The 25,082-nt window shown below is 41.5% G+C and overlaps 1 protein-coding gene across 1 annotated transcript in view; it reads right to left on the bottom strand.

The window, feature by feature from the left end:
• LOC118901193 (serum paraoxonase/arylesterase 1-like) overlaps window positions 1-23,792 on the bottom strand; it is a 31,512-nt gene extending 7,720 nt beyond the window's left edge. Inside the window, 9 exon segments of the mRNA XM_036864293.1 lie at window positions 1,687-1,768; window positions 2,989-3,016; window positions 3,019-3,188; window positions 6,425-6,551; window positions 9,595-9,691; window positions 9,694-9,783; window positions 11,032-11,087; window positions 12,806-12,875; window positions 23,653-23,792. Coding sequence (XP_036720188.1) covers window positions 1,687-1,768; window positions 2,989-3,016; window positions 3,019-3,188; window positions 6,425-6,551; window positions 9,595-9,691; window positions 9,694-9,783; window positions 11,032-11,087; window positions 12,806-12,875; window positions 23,653-23,724 — 792 coding nt within the window. The 5' untranslated portion in view covers window positions 23,725-23,792.
• Window positions 23,793-25,082: the final 1,290 nt, after the last annotated feature.

Here is a 25,082-nt window from a genome sequence, read left to right on the forward strand (position 1 = left end):
GAATAATATTTCATTGTATGTATATACCACACTTTGACAGGACATAAACCCATCTGCATCTCATCCCAGATTCTAAGAACAATCCCAGCTAGTTTATCAAATTTCTTGGCACTCCAAGTATCAATTAACTGGTCTTAATTAATATGATCCTTCAAAAGAAAGAATAACATTACAGTTGAAGGGGGGGGAGTCTCAACTGAATTGTTATGTCAGGAGACAGGCATGATTTGCTGCCAGAAGTGGGAGCCAAACCTGAAATAAGCTTTGCCCTCAATCTTGCCTCGGCAAGAGCAGTGCCTTTATGATTCTGTGTTGAATGTATATTGGATTGGGTTTTATTCTTACAAAATCCTTTAACTTTCAATTTGCAGAAGTGCCTATTGTTATAACCACAATTTGTTTGTATTCCCCCAGCCAATATGAGTGTGTGTCATTCCATTTTACTTCAGCTAATACCAAACTAGCCCTGCCAGTGATTTTAATGTCAAACATGATGTTACATTTGATGTTGCTGCGAGGTAATTTTCTCAGAGTGAAGCCCCTCAGGACAGTCGCTGAGATGCGCCGACGGGCACCGTCACACGGGGCCTGGGGACAGCGCTTCATATGCCGTGGGCAGTTCTGACCGGGGAGCCTATCTTCGTGTTTTTCCGAAGCATTACTTTCATAATGCTCCACTTTGCTCTTACTTCTTCTTTCCTCTCCTTTGTGTTTTTACCCCTTTTGCTCCAAACCTTCAGACCGGATCAGAATTGGTTCGGGTGAAGATGAAGCTTTGAAGAATGCCCTGCCCCAGCATGTTAAATTAACAATTAATTTGCTGAGTGCCTACTACATGTGGGAATTCTTCCAGGAACACATAGAGAAAATATCTGTCCTGTGGCGCTTATACCCTAGTAGGAGAGGCAGACAGACAATAGAGAAGAGAAGTAAAATACAAAATATGTTAGCAAAGGATGCTGAAAATAAAGCCATAAAGCAGATAGGAAATGTGTGTGTGTGTGTGTGTGTGTGTGTGTTTAGCGAGGAGCAGAGTTGCAAGTTTAGATTAGGTGCCCAGGGAAGGCCTCGCTGAAGTGACATTTTAGTGAAATCTGGAAAGGTATGAAGGAGAGAGCCATGGAGATCTGGAGGAAGAGCACCTGAGGAGACAGACAAGTGCCCCATCCTGAGGAAGGGCCTCGCCGGGGGAGCCCCAGAAATACTCAAGCAGGAGTATCTCAGCAGCGGGCCAAGGGCTGGAGACAAAGGCAGCAAAGGGATGGGCGGCCAGGGCACCTGGCGGCCATTGTGAGTACTTGGGCTTCATAAATATTGTGCTGTCGTATACAAGTTGAGGCTATTGTCTGTTCCATCAACATGGAGGGGAAAAAAAGGGGGTGGGGGGAGGGAAGGAGGAAGGAAGGAAGGAAAGAGAGAACTGAAGAACACAATGCCAAGCTTAAAATTCACTAGAGCAGAAAGAATCAAAGTTTCACAGGTGATGTGTGTGGTTTGCTGCTTCCCACTCTGCAGCTAAGCAAAAGTGAACAACAAACCCATATGATGCTGAGGACTCAATAAGGGAGTGAAAAATTGGTTCTCACCCACTCCAATTAGACAATCCTTTTTTCCTCACTTTTAATTTCACAAATCAATTAGAATCTAATTATCACTCTGCAAACTTATAGTATTAATACATCTTACCTTCAATGGAGTTAAAGTCCAATTAGCGTGCTTTTCATACACATGAATCTTATGAGCCAGCACTTCAGATATATAGACATACCTTCAAAGAAGAAAGAGCTACATCAAAGCTCGTGAAGTAATGTGATTCAGAAGGTTACCATGAAGTTGTAATAACTCTTCCTAGGGAAGGACTTTGCTTAGAGACTGGAAAATGGAACCTGTCTCAAAGCACACCAAATTCTGAAGGAACTCAATGAGTTGACAGTGCCCAGAGGAGTTTTAATCTCTGAAAAGTTATTTCTAAAGGTGTGAAGCTAATTGGCACTGACTAGTAGGGAAGGAACTTAACTCTAACACAAATATCAGGGAGCAAAAGCATGACACTGCTTTTCTTGGTTTGTCAACATAATGGCAAGCCCCAGGTTCTGCATTTTAGCCCCTCATTTTAGGCCAGAGAAAGCACAAGAGAAGACAAGTGCTTGGCCTGTATCTGAGAGGAGACTTCCTCCCCTCTACCCTGAGTGCAATGTCACATTCATCATAAAGATCTGTGGCCAGTCTAAGCACAGTGCACCCCAGGACAAAGAGATAAATGACTGCGTGATTATCTGCTATATGTGAAGACCAGGAGATGATATGAATAATTGAAAACTGTCTGTGTTGCTTTCTCTAAATATGTTACTACCCTCTAAATATGTTACTAACCTTCTAAGTATGTTACAAATCCTTCATGATACAAGACGAGGAGGATTTTATATGCACACCAATGCTACCCAAAGTGTGGTCCCCAAACCACTGCTGGTCTGTGAATTGTTTCACGGTCACCACCAGAAAATAATGTAAATCAACTACATCACTAAGCACACTACTTAGTGAGGCTGATTTTTTTCCCCATGGTAACACTTTCTTTATGAAGGAAGTGGTGCCTTGATTTACATTTTGGTACAAGCTTTTTGTCGTGTCACAAACCAGCACTACTGATATATACATACCTACAAATTGTTAGTCTCATTATACACTCAAAAATCTTCCCTCAAAGCAAAGCTGTTTAGTAATACTAAATGTTTATTGCAGTACCCCCTCTTGAAATGCACTTTTTTCCCCAAAAAAGAAATTTAAAAAGAGTATGCCTTCACAAAACAGAAAATTCTCATTTGATATATGTTACCCCCTGAAAAATTAAGATATTTTACATTTTCCCTAATCCTCTTACTGGGATAACATGTTAAAATGCATCCCATCATTTAGAAAATGAATATGCTCTAAAGATGTCTAAGGAGAATCTGGGGACATGCATGGCATTTTAAAGAGTTCACATACTTGCCATCAGGTGAGATGTTGATTCCACAGCAAAATCAAATCCACTGGCCACCACTCGAACTTCATTTGGACTGTAGTAAACAACAAATGACCACGCTAGACCCAAATACAACTCCCAGGATCTCAGGTAGGGGTCAACAAAACAGTGATCATTGATGGCATAGAAGTGTTCAGGTCCCACACCGACAATGCCATTCAAACTGCAATTCAAACGCACACACCTGACACATGCAGGTGAAGGCATGGTACGTTACAGGATTATGCACTGGCATTCATTAATGTCTACTTGTAAAATCAAAAAGTGGAATGGAGCCTTCACAATAGCTGTTACGGCCCAGAATTATGTGAAATCAGTCCAACCTATACAATCCTCAAAGACAATAATTACCCTAAGAAACCCTAAAAGGTTATTAATTAATAGCAATGGAACACAAAAATCCTATAAACTGTGTCTTTAAAAAAGTGTATGTGGAAAAAAAAAAAATGTGTGTGTGTGTGTGTGTGTGTGTGTGTGTGTGTGTGTGTGTTTAGATAGACTAAACTCCGCAGACATTAAATGAGGCCAGGAATCATTATCAGGGCCACACATTTCTTTATGCTCATACAGAACAGTCCAAGGCAGCATTAGGCAGTGGAAAAAAACCCTGGCAATCTTGAGACTTTCATTTTAGTTAAAGCTCTGCTACTATTAGCTGTGTGATCTAGGGAAAATTAATCATTTCACATGCCAGGGCCTCAGTTTCCTTATCTATAAAAAAGGAGTAGATGGGCTGGTCTATCTTTCAGCCTTACAGGATCACACATCCAGCCACAAAGTTTCATAATTCTAAATGGAGTGAAATGTCTGTGAGCAAGACTGCTCAGAAATAGGATGCTGTGGTTTTTTTGTTGCTGTTGTTCTGATTTTGATTCTCCCTGTGTTACTGAAAATCTAAGATATATGAGTCTATTTTTCTGCTTTAATAGGTACAACAGCGAACACATAAGTGAGTCATTCTGTGCTGATTGAGGTGACAGAAGTTCCCGGGGGCCGTTATCTGGGAGAGAATTATCTCCGCTCCATTGCGGAGGGCGTCACGGCCAGCACATCAGCTCTGACGCAGCTCTGGGCTCCTGGGCGACTTTGATAAGCGTGCAGAGCCTCAGTTTTCTCATCTGTAAAGAGAGGTTAAATGATTTTCCCAAAGTCATACAGCTCATTAGTATAAGACTAAGGGTCAGAATCTTCATTTGTGGCGTTGCAGTGGGAATTACAACGAGATGATGCCTGCTGTCTGCTTTGCGGGGAGCCTGCCAATGACAAAGCCTCCATCAGTGGTAGCCACAGTTACTACATGAGAAAAAGGGTCTAGGAATTTAGGATTAGTCTGTACAGGCTTCAGGCATAAGCCTGCAAGCTGGGGGTTTTTCCTCTCTTTTTTAAAGGTAGATTTCTGAAATTAGTTTGCTTTATAATCCTTTGCTATTTTTCATAAAAAGGAGCAGAACAGAAGGGTTTAGAGTAATAGCTTTGAAATCTGATGAACTCCATTTGAATTCTGGAGTTGCTTGCTCTCATCCATGGGGCCACAGCAGGTCACTAAACTCTGAGCCTCTCCATACCTTGAAAGGTTGGGGTAAGAATAAAATGAAATAGTGAATCAAAGACCCTGGCACCATGCCTGGCATATAGTAAATGACCAATAATGACCATGGTGTTGTTATTATTATTAATAACATGCTCAAATTATAATAGATTAGTCATTGGAATATTAATGTTGTAGACAACCATATAAACAACCATCAAATACAAAGCAGAAAATATACATGGCTAATCCTTGGGTTGAGAGAGCAGAATTTTAGTTAATTGTGGCACTAACTATAGTTTGCTTCTATATTGCCAAAGACCAATATATTTGCAATTGCCCAGAAAAAAAATACTCTAACTCTGGGAAATTGGACAAAATTAAGATTTCCAAGATTAAATGGTAAAACAAATAAAATAAGTTTTCACTATTTCATAGTGACTCAGAGCACAAGCTCCGGACTCCAGATACCAGGGTTAAAGTTCCAGTTGTACCATTTATTGACAGTGTCACCTGAGGCAAGTTAAATACTCCAGGCCTCATTTTCTTTAATCCAAACTGGTATAGAAATAAAACCTAATTAAGAAAATATTTGTGGGACTTCCCTGGTGGCGCAGTGGTTAAGAATCCGCCTGCCGGGGCTTCCCTGGTGGCGCAGTGGTTGAGAATCTGCCTGCTAATGCAGGGGACACGGGTTCGAGCCCTGGTCTGGGAAGATCCCACATGCCACGGAGCAGCTGGGCCCGTGAGCCACAACTACTGAGCCTGCGCGTCTGGAGCCTGTGCCCCGCAACGGGAGGGGCCGCGATAGTGAAAGGCCCGCGCACCGCGATGAAGAGCGGTCCCCGCACCGCGATGAAGAGTGGCCCCCACTTGCCGCAACTGGAGAAAGCCCTCGCACAGAAACGAAGACCCAACACAGCCAAAAATAAATAAATAAATAAATAAATAAATAAATAAAGGAGCTATAAAAAAAATTAAAAAAAAAAAAAAAAAAAAAAAAAAAAAAAAAAAAAAAAAAAAAAAAAAAAAAAAAAAAAAAAAGAATCCGCCTGCCAATGCAGGGGACACGGGTTCGAGCCCTGGTCCAGGAAGATCCCACATTCTGCAGAACGACTAAGCCTATGTTCTGTGCACAACTGCTGAGCCTGAGCTCTGGAGCCCGTGCTCTGCAACAAGAGAAGCCACCACAATGAGAAGCCCGTGCACCACAACAAAGAGTAGCCCCTGCTCGCTGCAACTAGAGAAAGCCCGCACACAGCAACGATGACCCAACACAGCCAAAAATAAAAATTAAGAAAACAGAAAATATTTGTAAAAAGTTAATAAAATAATCTGTTCAATTGGCAGGCCAGGAGCCATAAAGCAGCATCCAGCCAACCTGGGAAATGAGAGAGGAAGAGGATGGGTCTTCTCTGAGGGGCTTGAGTCCTCAAAAGTTTCTGCAGAGGACTTTCCTGGTGGCGCAGTGGTTAAGAATCTGCCTGCCAATGCAGGGAACACGGGTTCGATCCCTGGTCCGGGAAGATCCCACATGCCGCGGAGCAACTAAGCCTGTGCACCACAACTACTGAGCCTGCGCTCTAGAGCCCGCGAGTCACAACTACTGAGCCCGCGAGCCACAACTAGAGAAAGCCTGCATGCAGCAACGAAGACCCAACACAACCAAAAATAAATAAATAAAATAAATAAATTTATATTAAAAAAAAGTTTCTGCAGAAGAACACTTGGAGGAGTTTGTGATCATTAGAAAGCGGAGTTGCCATTATCCTCCCACCCCGTCCCCCACTCCCTGTCAAAAGGAAACACTAAAAATGGATTAACCATCCACTAGTGTTAAAGGAAAATAGAAATATGACATATCTCAGTACTTAGGCAGAAGTTTGTGTTTGATGGTTTTCAGATGCAAAAGTGACTTTTCTTCTTCTTGAAATTTAAACAGCTCAACCGTGGACTTAAAATCTGGATGGTTCACCACCAGCAGGTACACGGTATTATCTGAGAAGAGATTAAAAACAAAAATGGAAACATTAACCGAGCTGTCAGCTGTCAGCCCTGTCTCCAGAAAGCAATTTCAACCCACCTCCAACCAGTACTTAGGGTATCAGGCAGATGGAATATTTTCATCTCTTTGTAGAGAAGCATTTGTGATTGCTCCAAAGAAAAATGGCTAAAGGAAGACCCAGTGACAGTCTCTAAAAACTCCAGACTCCACAAGGGGAAAAAAAATCCTCAACTTAAGAATGAGCAGCCCTTGACACTAAAACTCCAAAGAGCTTATTAAGCTTTCTACTGCAAATGGTCTCAGCAAGATGCAGCACTGAGATAAAAGAGATAAAAGATGTGAAGAATATCAATAAGAGAAGGTGTGCTCAGGTGTAATTACACAGTGTGAGATGATCAATTCCATAAAAAGACCATGTGAGAGATAATATCAAAGGGAAGCAGATTCTGGGAGTCAGTGCAACTCTGAGACATGAAAGAGACCAGTTTAAGTGGTCAAGAAGGTATGATCAGAACCGGCAAGTGAAGTTAGGCCATAGTCTTTGCCTTTGGAAGCAGTGAGTCTTCGGAAAGCTTTGACGTGACTGAACTGGTGTTTAAAGGAAAATAGTGTAAAGTTTAGGAGGTTGAATTGAAGAAATTTGAACAGAAAAGCCAGCTATGAAGCTTCCCATTAGTCCATTTGACAAGCAAATGTTTATTTTAATTGGTGCTAAGTGCTACAAAGGGAAAACAAAACCAGATAAAGGGATGGAGAGTAATGAGATGTCTTCTTCACAGGAGTCAGGGAAGTTCTGAGAAGATGATGTCAAACCAGATATCTAATTAAATGAGAGACTGAACTATGTGAATATCTGGGGAAAGAGTGCTCCAGGCTGAAGGAAGAGAGCATGCAAAGGGCCTGAGGCACGCGTTTCCTTGGAACACTTAATGGTGAGGTTGTGGTTGGAGGAGTGAAAGAGTGGGAATACTGAAGCCACAGAAACAGGAGCCAAGGCCAGTCTTCAGGGCTTAGGATAGGGATCCAGGGCTTACTTATAGGGGGCTTTCAACCAAGGAGTAACATGACCTGTGGGTATGGCAGTAATCCAGGCACGTGGAGAGAAGGGACTGGACCAGGAAGATGGCACTGACAGGAAAAGACAGGAAAGGACAAGAGAGGTATTTGACAGGAAGCATCAAAAGTCCCTGATGATGGCTGAGGAATGAGGGAGTCGGAAATCAGACGTAAGTGAGGATTAAAACCCGGATTCACGTTTTGCACAGCAGATTCCACCTCTAGGAATTTATCCTAAGGAAGTGTTCACAGAAGCTATAAGTACAAGAATGTTTATTTTGGCATTGTTTTCAATGAGCATAAAGGTGGGAACAGGTTGAATATCCATCAACAGATGAACTATATTATGGTACTCCCACACAACAGAATTCTAAAGAGCCATTGTAAAGTAGCTCTAAATGCACTGTCAGAGAAAGGAATCCACGATGTAGTGTTTAATGCAAAAGCAATTTATACGAGCACTTGTGTAATATTTACGTGGTTACTTTTCCCATTTTAATTTAAAAGAGCATGCACACACACAACACCCTATTCCTTTGCACTTAAAATATTTTGAAAATAAAATATAGTGTTGATAAATGGGTGAAGAGGTCATTGAAAGGGAAATATATACGGATATATGTATATTTCATATATACATATATGGAAGAAGAGAAGTCATATGGGGTAAACCTGAAGAATGGAAGATAAGAGGATAAAGAATTACTTTTCGACATTTTGAGTTTAATGCGGCTATAGCAGAGGAACCCAAATAGAAGTATCTAATAAGCTGAAGGGAGGGAACTGAAGAGCTGATTAAAATCATCATCATCATCATCATCCACTTTGGGGGTGTTCTCCTAGAGAGCCAGCACAGTTACAGTTGTGACACGGCTGAACTTTCTGAAATAGAGAAAATAAAGAGGAGGCAAAATATTGGTCCTTTGGGGAATGCTCAGAGAATTCGAAATGAGTGACAAAATAATAAAGAGGGGAGACAACCTGCAGCAGAATCAGAATAAGAACAGATAAGTGTACTGGAGTATCAGGGAGGGGCGATTGAATTGAAGGAGAAAGGGGTCAACAGTATAAAATGAGATGGAGGAAGGAAGGGGGGAGGGAGGGAGGAGAGGAGGGAAGGGCAAGGAGGAAGGAGAGGCAGAGGGGGAGAGTTGGAAGAGAGAGAGAGACATTGCTGATAACTTTCAAGGCAGCAATTTTAGCCCACCAAAATGGGAAAAGTCAGCAGGGACTGAAGAAGGGATTGTCTGATGAGGAGATGGACGACAGGGGTGATTCTCAACCCTGGTCTCACATTTTTATCTCCTGGAGAGCTTGTAACAAGCAATACCGCCCAAGCCTCCCTCAGACCAACTGAATCAGAATATTTGGGGCTGGGACCTGGACATCAGGCTTTTTAAAACTCTCCAGGTGCTTGTGTGTGCAACCGGGATTGAGAGTTTATGTAGAGACCAAGGAAATGGCTGCAAAAAGAAGGGAAGAAGTGGGGTGAAGGCATAAGGGATGAGGTAACATGTTAAAATGTGGAGAAGCAGTTTGAAGACAACCAGAGGCACCAGTGGGCAGGGAGGCATTGAAAGTGACCATCTGTCAGTGGATCTGTAGGTTGCAGGTGTCTTACGTTAGAAAAATCTATTCCTGTAAATGCCTGGATCTGTAAAATTCTTTAAGTTGGAAAAACCTGTAATGATTAGAGCTGAATATCATTACTATAGTAATTACAGAGATAATGTGAAGATTGGTATTTTTAAAAATTAGCTGTTTTGCAAATCTCAAATATTTTAGCATTCTCAAGCCTTTACGTGGTTATAACGTTATATTTAATTAACATGAGGGTAAGTTTAAAATCCAGAGTAAGAACATTGTTCATGATTATACTTTAGTTGGATGAAAAGAAATATTCTTTCATTAACATTTTTCTGTTTTTTAAAATTTGGCTTTATTTTTAATAAACATTAAACATTAAATAAACATTGTTACCTTCATTTGTGAATGTGCTAATCCCATGAGGGTTAAATGAAGACAAATCAAAGTTACTTCCAGTGATCCTCAGTTCCAACACTGTTGTATCCTCTTCAACAGTGGACATGATCCACTGTTCACGTCCATCAGAAGTATTTTTCCAGGCTTATCGGGTTCAAAGCTCTTTATTCCAGGATATTTTAATCCCTTAGAGAATAATGGAGGAGAAAACACAGATACTTTATAAATACTTCAAATGCTGATGGAGGTGGTAGATGGCACATGGGTTCACACTGTCTGGTTCCGGCCACAGGGCCCCACGGGAAGCCTCTTAGTTGGCTCGTGCAATAGGCCCACGGGGTCTCCGGGAGCCATATGCTCCACCAGGTGACCCCACACAACAGGCACAGACCCTTCCATGTGTGTCGAATATCACAGCTATCAAGCTACCAACCCATGACAAAGATTAAAAAAAAGAAGAGCAGACCAAAGAAACATTTACGAATGGGCTTCAATAATATAAGCAAGGAACACGGACAGAACATTGGTTATGGTTTTTAAACCGTCCCCTAGCAGGTTCATTGGAAGCATCTCAGAGACGAGGTTTAGGGGAAGTCTAGTAAGCCCAGGGAACAACTCCTTTCTTAGCCTGAAGGTAGAACAACGACACATATCTATTTGTTTTACATATCTGGGTCCCATATAAGATTTTGCTGGAAATATATATTCTGTTCCTCTAAAAAAGAGTTTGTAAGACACTTCTGCAGAGGATGACTAGTCTTCCATCTTCACAGGAGAAAACTGGATTGAATGAACTACAACAGGAAGCAAAGGGTTCTCAATGGCTGGATGACTTGTATACTGTATCCTATCAACTCTGTTTTCCTAGACTAGGTTGTTGACTTCTTTTGTTTTGAGCTATATCACCTACCGCAATGATCTATACGCAGGAGAGGTTCAACAACATGGTGGCTTTTCTCTTCAAAGTTTGGAAATTGTGGAATAAAGTATCAACGATTTTAAATTAAAAGGCTTATTCTGAAAAGTATAAAAAAAGATAAAAATCTAAAGGATGTGTGAGGGGATATATATACACACACGTACACACATATATACACTCAATTCAGCAAATATTTGAATATACCACTTAAGTGCTTCAAGGAATAGACAGATGAATGGGAAGCCATTCTTGAACTCACTGGACTCACAAATTGCCACAATGGAAGACAGGGGAATATAAGAGTTCACTGTACACACAGGAATACAAATATGCATAGAACATATACTATCAAAATCGTAACATCAGTATGAATGCATATACGGTTTGTTTTTTGAACCATATCACTGCTCATTTTATTTGAAGATGGGCATTGGTATAAAAAAGGCTGAAACAAAAGACAAGCGGCCAGTCCTAGAAAATGGTTCAGAGCACAGTAAGTGAAAGGAAACACTTACGGAGCTAATGAAAGCCAGTCCATTACGAAGTATCTCCAAGTCTTCAGAGCCAGCTTCTGTGAGAAAAGAGAATAGAGAGCACAGATTGTTTCATACTGTTGCAGGAAGCTAAAGGTCCTTTTCTTTATCACTCCTGACTTGAAAATAGGGCTACATATTTAGCTCTTCTTTGATAGGTTCATTTATTTATTGCAGTTGACTAATGTGATTATTTAAAAATTAAAAGCGATTCATATATTGAAATAAAGTATATTTAAAATGTACACTTAATATATTTGTTTTAAATTGATGGACTAGAACTTTTTCCTTAGAGCCCAAAACCTCTTAAAGTACATGGAAATTCACTAAATGTACAAAAGGTACAGTAATTTGAAAATAGCCTGCTGTCTTTTAAAGACATAAACTCCCAATATATGTTGATACTTAATAATTCCAAACCAAATAAACTCTTTGAAAACCCTATTGGAAATATAAACAAATTCCAAATGCTTTGGTTAAAATGGGGATACATTTCATATGCCAAATATGCATTTACTATTAATATAAACATCAATAAAATATCACCAAATTAGTTATGCTTTAAGTACATGTAAATTTTTTGAATTTCAATCAATCTCGAGACATGTGGGATTTTTGATTTGGTATTAATAATTTTAGTGGACGTGTTTGTTTTACAAATATCCAGTGATATTTAATATCAATATCATGTTTGTTTTCTAGAAAAAAAGATTACACTGTAAGATATCTGACCAAGCTTACTGATGTTAACTGCATTAAGTCATGTGGTCTAGCCTTTCCAACCTCAGTCAACTGAGATAAATAATTCTAAAAAAACCCTCAAAACATAACAAAAGCAGATTGGGACTGACATATACACACTACTATATATAAAATAGATAACAAATAAGAATCTGCTGTATAGCACAGGGAACTCTACTCAATACTCTGTAATGACTTATATGGGAAAAGAATCTAAAAAAAAAAGAGTGGATATATGTATATGTATAACTGATTCACTTTGCTGTACACCTGAAACTAACACAACATTGTAAATCGACTATACTCCAATAAAAATTAAAAAAAAAAAATAACAAAAGCATGAATGTCAAACAAGTTGTTCTCAAATAACAAAGCTGGTTGGTTGAAACCAGATGGGGACTTGAGTCCTCCGACACTCCTGTTGGTTGCCTACCAGCTGCTATTCCTTGACCCTTTTATCTTTGCTGAAGGGTCAGTCTTCCACAAAGGAGGCCCATAATTACTTTCCCAGCTTCCTTTGCAGCTAGGGCACCAGCCTGTTGTCTAGCTCTGATTAATGAGATCTAAGGGAAAATCTGCTGAGAGCTTCTGGGAAAAATTTTCCTCCCAGATATTAAAAGAGAGATGCATGAGGAGAAGCCCTGTGGTAACTGCAAAGGTGTGTGAGGTCTTTTAAAAATTTTACCCTTTACTCATTGCTTTTTATTCCTCTTTTGTCCCTCCCCTGCCATCTGCTCAGGTTATATTACCATAAAATCAAACACTGTCTGACTATTGTTCTTGCTAAACGGACCAAACAAAAACAAATGATCAAAAAACAGTTAAAAACATTGACAGTAGGTTGGTAAAGTCAAAAGTCAAGTAATTTGGTATTCATAACTAACTACTGACTTAATAATACTCTCCTGGTTCATAGTTTTATTTTTGAACAAAATTTAACAAGTATATTAATCAAATAACTCAGACGATAATACTTCAAGTTCAAGTGAGATACTTCCTCCTCTCAAATACTTACCTATTCCTTTTCCTAATTTACAGTTAGGAAGTTCTACCAATTTTACTCTTGGGAAGCATTCTTTCTTGTTCTGGGAGAGATAAAAAGGAATCAACTACGCATAAAACTGTCCAGAAATTATAATTAAGTTGCAAAGGTAAGTAGCCAATAAAGTTCTCCTTAACTGTACTTTTTGCCTGGGTTTCAACCCCAGGGTTAGTGGTCCCTGAAACCTGAGCAATTCTACCAGACCAGACCTGAGCAAGATACATGGGTCCCTGGACACAACATTCAGTATTTATTTAGCAGAGGTGGGTAGATACACAAAGGAGATACATAGTGTCCTCTTGAGGACTCTGTGCCCTTTGGCAGAACAGGAACTATTTCATCAGCTGTGTCAGGAGTCCTAAGTGGAAATTTGGGTTAAATAGCAACAGGGTTCCAATTTATTCCATTGATGTTTTAGGGCTGCTGACAGATGGGCCTCCTGCCCATCTGCCCAGTGTGGTCCCAAAGCCTGGACTGGACATCTGCTTTCGGGTGTGTTACTTGAAAAATGCAGGTGTGCTTAAAGGATTCATAACTTCAGAAAATCATACCCAAGGCCAACATATAAAAAGGCATCGCACATACACACACCCAAAAGTGACTTACTAAATCTGAGTGCATAAACATTGTGGGGAACATTTGAGTGAAGGACAAAGGAAAAAAGAACAGATGTGAGAAGGAAGTACCAGCAGGCTGCCTGCGCAGCACAGAGCTATTGACGCAGCATTTGAAAGAAATGGACCACAACATTAGCACAGCCAAGAGATCTAAACAATAAACATCTTCTGAGAACTAATGATACAATATAGTCAGAGTGAGCAGCAACAATTATCCAACAATCCCTAGAAATCTTATTTGACTAAAGATAGACAGGCAGAGAAAGTTTTCACTTTGCCTTACTGATAATTTAGTCTCATAGAAGGAGGAAGATGGGCTAAGGGTGACTGGACACTTTGCATAAAATTCCTAACAATATGGTATAAAATAATAGGAATTTGGAGGTGACTGATTATTGCATCTTTTCATTCAGATAAAAATGTAGCATGCTCCTACTATCATGCCATTGGCTATCAATTCTACCCTCTACGAGGGTCTGAGCTAAGAGGCTAGCAGTGGGGTCTAGTAATCAGCTTTGTTAAAGCACCACAGTTCACCTTGAGGCACAGAGTAGAGAACCTGGGTGCTAGAGATCCAGAGGTGAATGGATAGATGAGGAAGGCCTGGCCTGCAAGGAGAGGGTGGGTCCCTGAATGATGGACACAAGCTTAGAAAGCAGACTTCAAAGGAAACTTGGGATCTGCCCCCATGACCTGAGAAACAAAAAAATATTTCAACAATGGAAATCTGACATTATAATCAAAAAAGTTTGCAATAAAGAAATAAAAGGGAATGTTTAGAGCAGCCTTACCAACTTTTCAGACTAAGACTCACGTTAGGAAAAGCATTTTGCATGGTAGAAACACACATCACACACACACACACACAGACACACACACACACACACACACACACACCCCTGAAACAAAGTTCACAAAGTGATACTCACCCTAATACATTTAATAAATTAACTTTTCTATTCAATTCTATTTCATTTATTTAAAGATGCTGGTCATACAAATAACAAATATTGGTGAGGATGTGTGTATATTTATTTATTTATTTATTTATTTATACACACACACACACACACACACACACACACAATGGAATATTACTCAGCCATAAAAAATAATGAAATTTGCCATTTTCAACAACATGGATGGACCTGGAAGGTATTATGCTTAGTGAAATAAGTCAGGCAAAGAAAGACAAATACTGTATGTTATCACTTATATGTGGGATCTAAGAAATAAACAAATGAATGAAAATAACAAAAGAGAAACAGACTCACAGATATAGAGAACTAATGGTTACCAATGGGAAGAGGGAAGTGGGGAGGGGCAATATAAGGGTAGGAGATTAAGAAGTACAAACTACTATGCATAAGATAAATAAGTTACAAGGATATATTGTACAGCACAGAGAACATAGCCAATATTTTATAATAATTATAAATGGAGTATAATCTATAAAAATACTGAATCACTATGTTGTACACCTGAAACTAATATAATATTGTAAGTCAACTATACTTCAATTTTAAAAATAATAAAATAAAAATAAATAAATAAATAAATAGGTAAGTGTTGATCATAATTTACTAAATTGATTTTGTGATCCACCATTTTGAAAAACACTGGTCTACAGAAAGCTCCGTGAATATACACGGAGTGCCCCAAGGAACTCAAAGGACAGGTACAAGATGTTAAGACTGGAGGTCATAATCAAGGACATTACAAAGAGTGACACAGAAGAAGTCAGTGACATGCAATCAGTGAGTGGGTCAAGACTTGGGAAAAATGCCAAGGATAGCCAAATTAGCTTTTTTAGAGTCAAAATCACACAGGAAGAAGAGGTATGCAGCCTGGCTTGCAAGGTTCATTAAATGTGATGTGTTCACAGAGGGCAGAGAAAAGCAGAACTGATCGGCCCGTATTCTAACTTAGGCTTCTCTCTCATGGAAGTTGATCTCTAACCTGGAAAAGGCAGAATAATCACAGTTAAAGGGAGCCCACAGTAGGTTAGGAGGCATTAAGTGAGCACTCAGTTGCTTTGCGTTCAAATCTGTGGCCAAAAGAAGTCAAATCTCAACAGACTAATCATTACTAGTACAATTCAGGTACTGTAATTACTCTGCTTTAATCCTCAAATCTCTCCCTGAGGTATTGTTTTCCCTATTTTACAGATGACTGAGATTAAGTGGCTTTTCAAGGCTACAAAATTATGAAGTGGCTGAGCTGGGATTAGAACTGAAGTATGAATGCAAAGATCACATTCGGTCCTCTGCCCAGCAAAATTTACCGGTATCACCACTTCCAAAAAGCTGAAGGAAGTGCCAGAAGACAATTCAGCTTGCGTTACTATAATCCAGCTCATATTTTTCTATTTTATTTTCAATCATCAGGAAATATCTTGTCAAGGGCTTGATTAAGTCCAAATGTTCCAGGTCTAAAGGATAAAGTTCAATGTTTGAGATGTGTTGCTGATTTATAAGCTGCTGAACTCTGGCCAGAAATCACATACTCCCTGCTATGAATTATTCTTTGCAAATACATGCCAGCTCCATACAAAAGAAAGCAAGGATCTTTAGCTATGCATTAAGAAATCCATTCTGGAACTTTCCTTGGGGCCATATGCATCCTCGCCTGGTCTACCTTCTGCCACTGCACACTCCTCATTATTCAATATTCCTTATTGGGTCCTACTATCCTTAAAAGGATGGAATTGGGATTTGAAATCAGGTGCCATGAAACCAAGGACCCTTTACTCTACATCACTTTCTCATGCAAGTTTTCCCTCCACCTATTCCTTCCTGCTAACCCACCTGGAAGCTTCCTACTCATGACGGTCTGCAGCTCCTACTGACCCTCTGTGACAGGATTAGTAACTCCTTCATTTATCCTCATGAACCTTCACGTATACATCTACAGAGTCTCTTACCATATTGTTTTACAGTAATCAGTTTGTGGTCTCATTGCTCACAGTAAACTCTGAAATCTGTGAGTGAATACTGCATCCTATTCATCCCTGTGACTTCCCACATGAATACAGCACTCGAGGAAAAAAGAAGGTACTTGGTAGATGTCTGCTGAATTGTTTTGTGGAATTAGTAGGCTAGTGCATCAGATGGAGAAGATGATGTTGGTTGCATTGACAGAGGAGGGCCAGTGAGTTATTCGTCCTTAGCCTATGGTCTCAGTGAGGTATTATCACAATATATATTCAAGTACCACTCATTAAGTGGATCATTCATAGGTAGATTTTTTTTTAATAGATCTTTATTGGAGTGTAATTGCTTCATGATACTGTGTTAGTTTCTGTTGCACAACAAAGCGAATCAGCCATATGCATACACATGTCCCCATATCCCCTCCCTCTTAAGCCTCCCTCCCATCCTCCCTATCCCACCCCTCTAGGTCATCGCAAAGCACGGAGCTGATCTCCCTGTGCTATGCCGCTGCTTCCCACCAGCCAACTATTTAACATTTGGTAGTGTATATATGTCGATGCTACTCTCACTTTGCCCCAGCTTCCCCCTCCCACCCTATGTCCTCAAGTCCATTCTCTATGTCTACCTCTTTATTCCTGCCCTGCAACTAGGCTCATCAGTACCATTTTTTTTTTTTTTTTTAGATTCCATATATATGCGTTAGCATACGGTATTTGTTTTTCTCTTTCTGGCTTACTTCACTCTGTATGACAGACTCTAGGTCCATCAACCTCACTACAAATAACTCAATTTCGTTTCTTTTTACGGCTGAGTAATATTCCATTGTATATATGTGCCACATCTTCTTTATCCATTCATCTGTTGATGGACATTTAGATTGGTTCCATGTCCTGGCTATTGTAAATAGTGCTGCAATGAACATTGTGGTACATGACTGTTTTTGAATTATGGTTTTCTCAGGGTATATGCCCAGTAGTGGGATTGCTGGGTCATATGGTAGTTCCATTTTTAGTTTTTTAAGGAAGCTCCATACTGTTTTCCATAGTGGTTGTATCAATTTACATTCCCACCAACAGTGCAAGAGGGTTCCCTTTTCTCCACACCCTTTCTAGCATTTATTGTTTCTAGATTTTTTGATAATGGCCATTCTAACCAGCATGAGGTATCCCTCATTGTAGTTTTGATTTGCATTTCTCTAATAATTAGTGATGTTGAGCATCTTTTCATGTGCCTCTTGGCCATCTGTATGTCTTCCTTGGTGAAATGTCTCTTTAGGTCTTCCACCCATTTTTTAACTGGATTGTTTGTTTTTTTGATATTGAGCTCCATGAGCTGTTTGTATATTTTGGAGATTAATCCTTTGTCTGTTGTTTCATTTGCAAATATTTTCTCCCATTCTGAGGGTTGTCTTTTTGTCTGGTTTATGGTTTCCTTTGCTGTGCAAAAGCTTTTAAGCTTAATTAAGTTCCATTTGTTTATTTTTGTTTTTATTTCCGTTACTCTAGGAGGTGGGTCAAAAAAAGATCTTGCTGTGGTTTATGTCAAAAAGTGTTTTTCCTATGTTTTCCTCTAAGAGTTTTATAGTGTCTGGCCTTACATTTAAGTCTTTAATCCATTTGAAGTTTATTTTTGTGTATGGTGTTAGGTAGTGTTCTAATTTCATTCTTTTACAAGTAGCTGCCCAGTTTTCCCAGCACCACTTATTGAAGAGGCTGTCTTTTCTCCATTGCATGTTCTTGCCTCCTTTGTCATAAATTAGGTACCCATATGTGCGTGGGTTTATCTCTGGGCATTCTATCCTGTACCATTGATCTATTTTTCTGTTTTTGTGCCAGTACCATACTGTCTTGATTACTTAGCTTGATGGTATAGTTTGAAGTCAGGGAGCCTGATTCCTCCAACTCCATTTTTCTTTCTCAAGATTGCTTTGGCTCTTCGGGGTCTTTTGTGTTTCCATATGAATTGTAAAATTTTTTGTTCTAATTCTGTGAAGAATGCCATTAGTAGTTTGATAGGGATTACACTGAATCTGTAGATTGCTTTGGGTAGTATAGTCATTCTCACAATATTGATTGTTCCAATCCAAGAACATGGTCTATTTCTCCATCTGTTTATGTCATCCTTGATTTCTTTCATCAGTGTTTTACAGTTTTCTGAGTACCAGTCTTTCGCCTCCTTAGGCAGGTTTATTCCTAGGTATTTTATTCTTTTTGTTGCAATGGTAAATGGGAGTGTTTCCTTAATTTCTCTTTCTGATTTTTTGTTGTTGATGTATAGGAATGCCAGAGATTTCTGTGCATTAATTTTGTATCCTGCAACCTTCATAGGTAGATTTTTGAGATAGCATATGGCAATAATAAAAGCTAACATTTACAGAGTATCTTTCATGTGCCAGATTTTATATATATCCTACTGTGATATGTATTATGAGCCCATAATATTTAGGTGGAGAAACAGGCTCAGAATGGTAAAGTTGAGACAGGCTGGGACCTGGGACCCGGGACCCTTTTCTACAATGCTTACACTTGGACAAACATCTCCTCAAGCAACAGAATACAAACTATAAGGGACTAAAAATAACTGTGTGCATGTGCAGTTGGGACAAATTATGGACAATATGATACAAAAAGACCAAAGACCCAACTGCCATTCATGAGGTGTCTGGAACAAAAGCAGGGTAGTGCACATGATCCCTGCACACAGCTCCACCAAGGGGGTGGGCAGGCCATCTAAGCCACCCCTCTGGCCCAGCTGCTGGGCCTGCCCCTACCCACACCCCATTTAAAGGACCAGATCGCCCTCCCTCAGGGAGCGAGCAAGGGAACCCGTTATTTGTTTTCACTCCCTGTGCTGCAGCACAGGTCCCCAAAAAGCCTTGCCTAAATTTCTCTTCTGACCTGTCATCAATTTCTGTTGATTAAAAAGTCCAAGAATCTGGGTCAGTGACAAAGTGACTTGAAAGTTGCAGAACTGAGATGCAACCCAGGTCTGCTGGAATTCCCCCACTGCCCTCTTCCCACTAGAGCGTGCTGCCTGGGGTGGGCATGGGGGTGGTAGAAATATTAATGCTAGCTTTGCTGTTTCCTTCTAAATGAAGTGTCTCATGCATTACAGTGGGCAATTTAGGAATGAGGAAGTTGTCCCAGAGACGCAGGGCTGCAACATTCCACACTGCAGGGGGCGCTGTTTATATCGCAGTCCTCGGCATTTCCTGGACTTGCGCAGTGCACACCCCGCGAGGCCACGGCAGCCAACTACAAAGAAGGGCAGGGAAGACTACTGATCCAGGCGAGCTCCCTTCTTTCTTTGCTCTGTGCTGCTATCACCTCAGAAGCATCCGGGAACCCCTCAAGACACATCTAGTATTCTTCCACAAGTTCCTTCCAGCCCCAGGACTATATAACTTCTTGTGAACCTGCCCCACTCGCATACACCGCGTCTCTGAGGAAAAAAAGATGTATCGCCTCTGCGGATTCACCTCGGTTCTCAGACGCGTGACGCAGGATTTGAAGGTCCTTTTGAAACCACGCACCTCAGATAGGACTCGAATCCAGTCACACCTCATGTGGGACTCGAACACAGACGAGCCTCGTGTGGGGCTGGAATCCACAATCTCTGGCTTAAGAGGGGACTCGAACCCACAGTCTTCTGACTGCAACGGCACACCTAGTCTCAGGACTTCACGAAGCTCCGGTTCCTTATGTCTCGGCGCAGAAGGACTTCAGCGAGAGGCAAAGTGACAGGTAAGAAGTAGATTTATTAATAGACTTTGTAAAGAGGTTGCAGGAAAATGGGGCATGAGAGGAGGGTCATGACCCAGGTCTCGGGCCGCCAAGTGAGGGTCCTTGGCTCTGGGCAGGAAAGAATTCAAGAGCGAGCCAGAGTAAAGGGAAAGCAGAGATACACATTCCAGAGACAGAACTTGGGCGTCTCAGAAGGAGAGCAGCTCTGGGAGAAATACACTCCACAGACAGAGTGCCAGCCGGCTCAGACGGCAAGAAGCCCGGGGTGCAGGAGTGGTTAGTTTTTATGGGCTGGGTAATTTCATAGGCTAACAAGTGGGAGGACTGTTCCAGCTATTTCGAGAAAGGGGAGAGGATTTCCAGGAATTGGGTCACCGCCCACTTTTTGGCCTTCTGTGGCCGGCTGGGAACTGTCATGGCGCCTGTGGGTGTGTCGTTTGGCATATGGTAATGTATTACAATGAGCGCATAACGAGGCTCAAGTTCTACTGCAAGTCGAATCTTCTGCCATCTCGGGCCTAATCTGTTCTAAGCAGTTTTTGTTGTGTCCTCAACGGCTATGTCATTCTTTCAAGGGTTATGCCCGCCCCCTTCCCTCCTGTCTCACTTTAGAGACATGCATACACATCCCCTGAGGAGCTTGTGAAATAATGCTGATTCTGATTCAGTAGTGTGGGGTGGGGCCCGAGATTCTGCAAGTCCTGGGAACTCCAGCTGATGCTAATGCATCTGGTCCACAGTGCTTTTCAGTAGTGAGGCTTTAGAGCTTTTCGAACAGTAAGTGCAATTTCCCTTCCTCCCCTATCTGGGCTGTTCGAAGGCTCTGCAACCATCTTCCATCTTCATAACCACCCATCCTCCCAGCTGCACATTGCTCCTACTCCTGCTTCTACTTCTGCCGTGGCTCTTCTAGCCTTTTTTATTCAAAAACCAGAGGTCCACCCCACTTCCACTTTCCTTTTCCCTTCTCAGTCATCTGATTACAGCCAGAAGTTCAAGGACTGAGGCTCCCTCCCCACTTGCTGCGTCCAGGTGCTGAAAGTAAAACAGTAAGTTCTTACTTCAAACTAGACCAGGTCATCCCACTACAGCAACCCCACGGCAAAGCAGCTCCAGCAGGCACCCTATCCACAAAAAGAAACCGCAGGCAAGGCCAACAACGAGACTCACAGAGACTGATATTATGTTCAGCTATGACCATAGTGTGCGTTGGTCCCTTCAGACAAATCAGAATCAGGCTTGGGGCCCAGAAACCAAGGCCAAGGTCCGTCTGCTGCCCAAGGCCAGGCCTCAACTTTTTCAGTTGAAATTTAAGTCTTGGTGCAAATCAGTGGTGTAGAATAGTCTGTCTCAAACTGTATCCCAGAGAGTTATACAGGATGTTTATAGATGGTACCAAAAAAGGGAGTGAAGGATGTGGGCAAATAAGTCTGTGAAATGACAAAGCAAAATCATTTTCTGTTTGTTTGTTTTGTTACTGAAGGACTTTTCAAAGCTTTCAACATGCCAGAATACATTGTCAATCTCTAGGAAAAGGCTACGGTAGACAACATTTCGCAAAATTATTTATCCAAGGAACGTATTTTTTATGGAGCATATCTTGTGACTTGTGTTCCAAGGAACAAACTTGGTGAAATATTAATGTTGGATCAAATAAGCGAAGACTTCATGTTGATAGAGAAACTTTTTAGGATGGTAGTGGTAAAGCTATACTTTTACACAAAAGCATATACAAAATGCCTACAGTCTCCACCCTTAGAGTAAATTAAGGAAGGGAAACCAGAAAGATAGACCCTCACTCCTTCCTGGCAGATCTGTAATCCTTTAGAAGATTACAGATCTGCCAGGAAGGAGTGAGGGTCTATCTTCAAATTGTGTGGGGCAATTTGAAGAGTGTGGGCAGAACAAACCCAGGGATAGATGTAAATGGAGAATCAAAAGGAGAAAGCCTAGAAGGGGTGTCAGATATTTACATCTCATTTATTTTCATAATGGGTAATACCAGGGTAATACCGCACAAATATATATATATATATATATATATATATATATATATATATATATATATATATATATATATATAAAATGTATTTATATACATATAAATGTAATACATAATATATATATTCTCCTTTGGCAACAAATAGTACCATGATTAATGAAAATCCACATGATTAAAAACCCCAAATCACTGTTTCTTACTTTTTTCTAACAGTTTGTGATTCCAAAAATAACCAACAATTAGAAGAAAAGAAAACCCCAATAGTTACAAAAACCTATTCTGAATGTATGTTTCTAATCAGTCCATAGGGTCATACGATTTTTTTCTAAAAATCCAAAATGTTCAATTTGATTTTTAGTGATGTTGTACTTCAAAGTAAATAATGAGGTTTTATTGATTAAGCCTTAGGGATTAGGATGATCTTTAGACTTTGAACCCGTATTAGAAAAGTTACTGGGCTTCCCTGGTGGCACAGTGGTTGAGAATCCGCCTGCCAATTCAGGAGACACGGGTTCAAGCCCTGGTCCAGGAAGATCCCACATGCCGCGGAGCAACTAAGCCCGTGCGCCACAACTACTGAGCCTGTGCCCTAGAGCCTTCGAGCCACAGCTACTGAAGCCCGAGCGCCTAGAGCCCGTGCTCCGCAACAACAGAAGCCACCGCAATGAGAAGCCCGCGCACAGCAACGAAGACCCAACGCAGCCATAAATAAATAAATTAAAAAAAAAAAAAGTTACTAACAAAACTACTGATACATTCTTAGAAACCTTTTTCCCCTTGTATAGTACTTAAAGCTTTATAAAATACTTTAAGGAAAGCAGGGCACTAACATTTATTGAATACTTAACTATATCCCAGGCACATTGTTAAGTGCTTCCTATATGAGGCTTACTGAAGCAGCTAATGTTAGCAATGTAAAGTGATTTGCCCAAGATCCCACAATGGAAGGGACACAGCAAGAGCCCAGGACATCAAATGCCAGTGCCAGGGTCTCTCCCCTGACGCCCCACGCATCCCCCACTGGAGCGGGTGGGCCATCACGGCGCCCATTCCTTCCCACCTGCTCCGCTCCACACGCGAGTTTTCTGTCTCTTCCAAGCTGGGAAGGTTTGTGCCACGGCCGGGCAGCCAAGGCGGGAGCTCCTTCCCTAAATTTACACAATATCAGGGCCTCCCTCCAATCTGGTTATCTATTTTGAAGCAAAGTTGAGAAGTGAATCTGTACCCAAGATACACCGCTTTCATGAAAAATTAATTAGTGTGTGCCAACAGCTGGGCCACTCACACCGAAGACAACTGTCTCCTTAACCTCTCTCCCAGGCCATGAGCAAGGGTACGTTTTCAGGTGGCCGGGGAAAGTTGGATATTGATGCAGTCGCTGTGGGATGTACGTCCAGCGCTCGCCTGCAGATTTTCTAAGAGCCCGGAACCTGCTTGGGAGTGGCGGGAGCCTCCAGGGCCTGGCTAGGGGGTGGGACGGACAAGAAGGCGAGTGGGCCGCAGCCCTCGGCACAACTCAACTTACAGATAAGAAGAGCGGTGATCCCTGAAGAGTGCCAGCCCCAGTCCCGAGGGTGAGCACCGTCAGCTTTGCCATGGCCTGGGACGGACGATGGAAGGATGCACGGACGCGAGACGGGCGGGAGACCCCCGTCAGCCCGCAGCCTCGGGCGGCCCAGGGATTGGCCCCACCCCTCCCCGCGGCGCAGCTCACGCGGCCCGCCCCGTACGCCGACGGCCTGAGCTGGGCCCGGCGCCTGCGGCCCGGAGCTGCACGCTCCCGGCGCCTTAAAGGGAGGAGACCCGGAACTAGCTGCCTAGACCGGGCAAAAGGGGAGAGCTAGCAGGCTGGGGGACGTGGAGGGCTGTGGGAAGGGAGAGCCAGGCTTTGAGGAGCGCTCACTTTGTGTTAATAAGCTCCTCATCCTTGTGGCTCAGGTTCAGTAATTTGATCACCCACCGTGACTCGGCCAGAAAAGGTACAGAAGGAAGGGAGGGCTGTGATTGGAACCCCTAAGATATAATTTTATTCTCACCTGTCTACCACCGTGTGTCACCTTCAGACATCTGGGTATCAAGCATCTCGTTCCGCACCACTCCTGACTTTACAGCTCATCAAGTACATCTCTCCAGTGTTCATTCATTCCAGGCACTTGGCTGACATTTATTGAGTCCCTGCTATGTGCCAGAAATCAGTAAAGTATATCACTCTTGCATATGCAGTGCTATGGATAATGCGAATATGCACTATGGATATGCACATATTCTATGGGGAAGAATAAAGCAGGGGAGGGTATAGGGCATACTGGAGGTACCATTTAAGAAAGGGGAGTCAGGGGAGGCGTCACTGATAAGGAGACTTCTGAGCAAAGCAGGGTAGAAGGTGCCTCTGTACACCCGTCCCTGCCTTCTCTCCTGTTACCATGAATGAAGTGTTTCCTGTTCACGAAAGGCCGGCTTTTCTCTTTGCTCTGGGTCCCTTTTTTTCTTTCCTTCGCAAGGATTTTGGTCCCAGTTACAACTTCTCTCTACTACAACATCCACCTCTTCTTTTTTTTCTGGAATATTGCCATTAGATACCAGCATGCTTTAGGGTCACTCATAGTTTTCTGGGGAAAATACTCTATGATCCCACATTCTAACTACCTACTGCTCTCTTTCTCTGCTCCTTCTGTAAAAAAATTAAATCTCTTTGAAAGACATGTCAACAGTTGCTGCTTCCATTTCACCACCTCTTGTAACAGATTAATGATGGAAACAAATTCTTTGACACTCTTCCTATTGAAAAGTGGGGCACAAGATCCCTCACCTGAAGTTGGTGCTGTCTCTATGAATGCCTGCTGAGCCCTGCCCAAATTCTTTTCTCATTTATAAGCATAAGAAAATGATTGTTTGGTTCAGTAACTAATTTTAGCATAAGAAAATGGTTCAGTAACTAATTTTAGGGAATATCTT

This window comes from Balaenoptera musculus, chromosome 9 (assembly GCF_009873245.2).
Source record: "Balaenoptera musculus isolate JJ_BM4_2016_0621 chromosome 9, mBalMus1.pri.v3, whole genome shotgun sequence".
Classification (NCBI taxonomy): domain Eukaryota; kingdom Metazoa; phylum Chordata; class Mammalia; order Artiodactyla; family Balaenopteridae; genus Balaenoptera; species Balaenoptera musculus.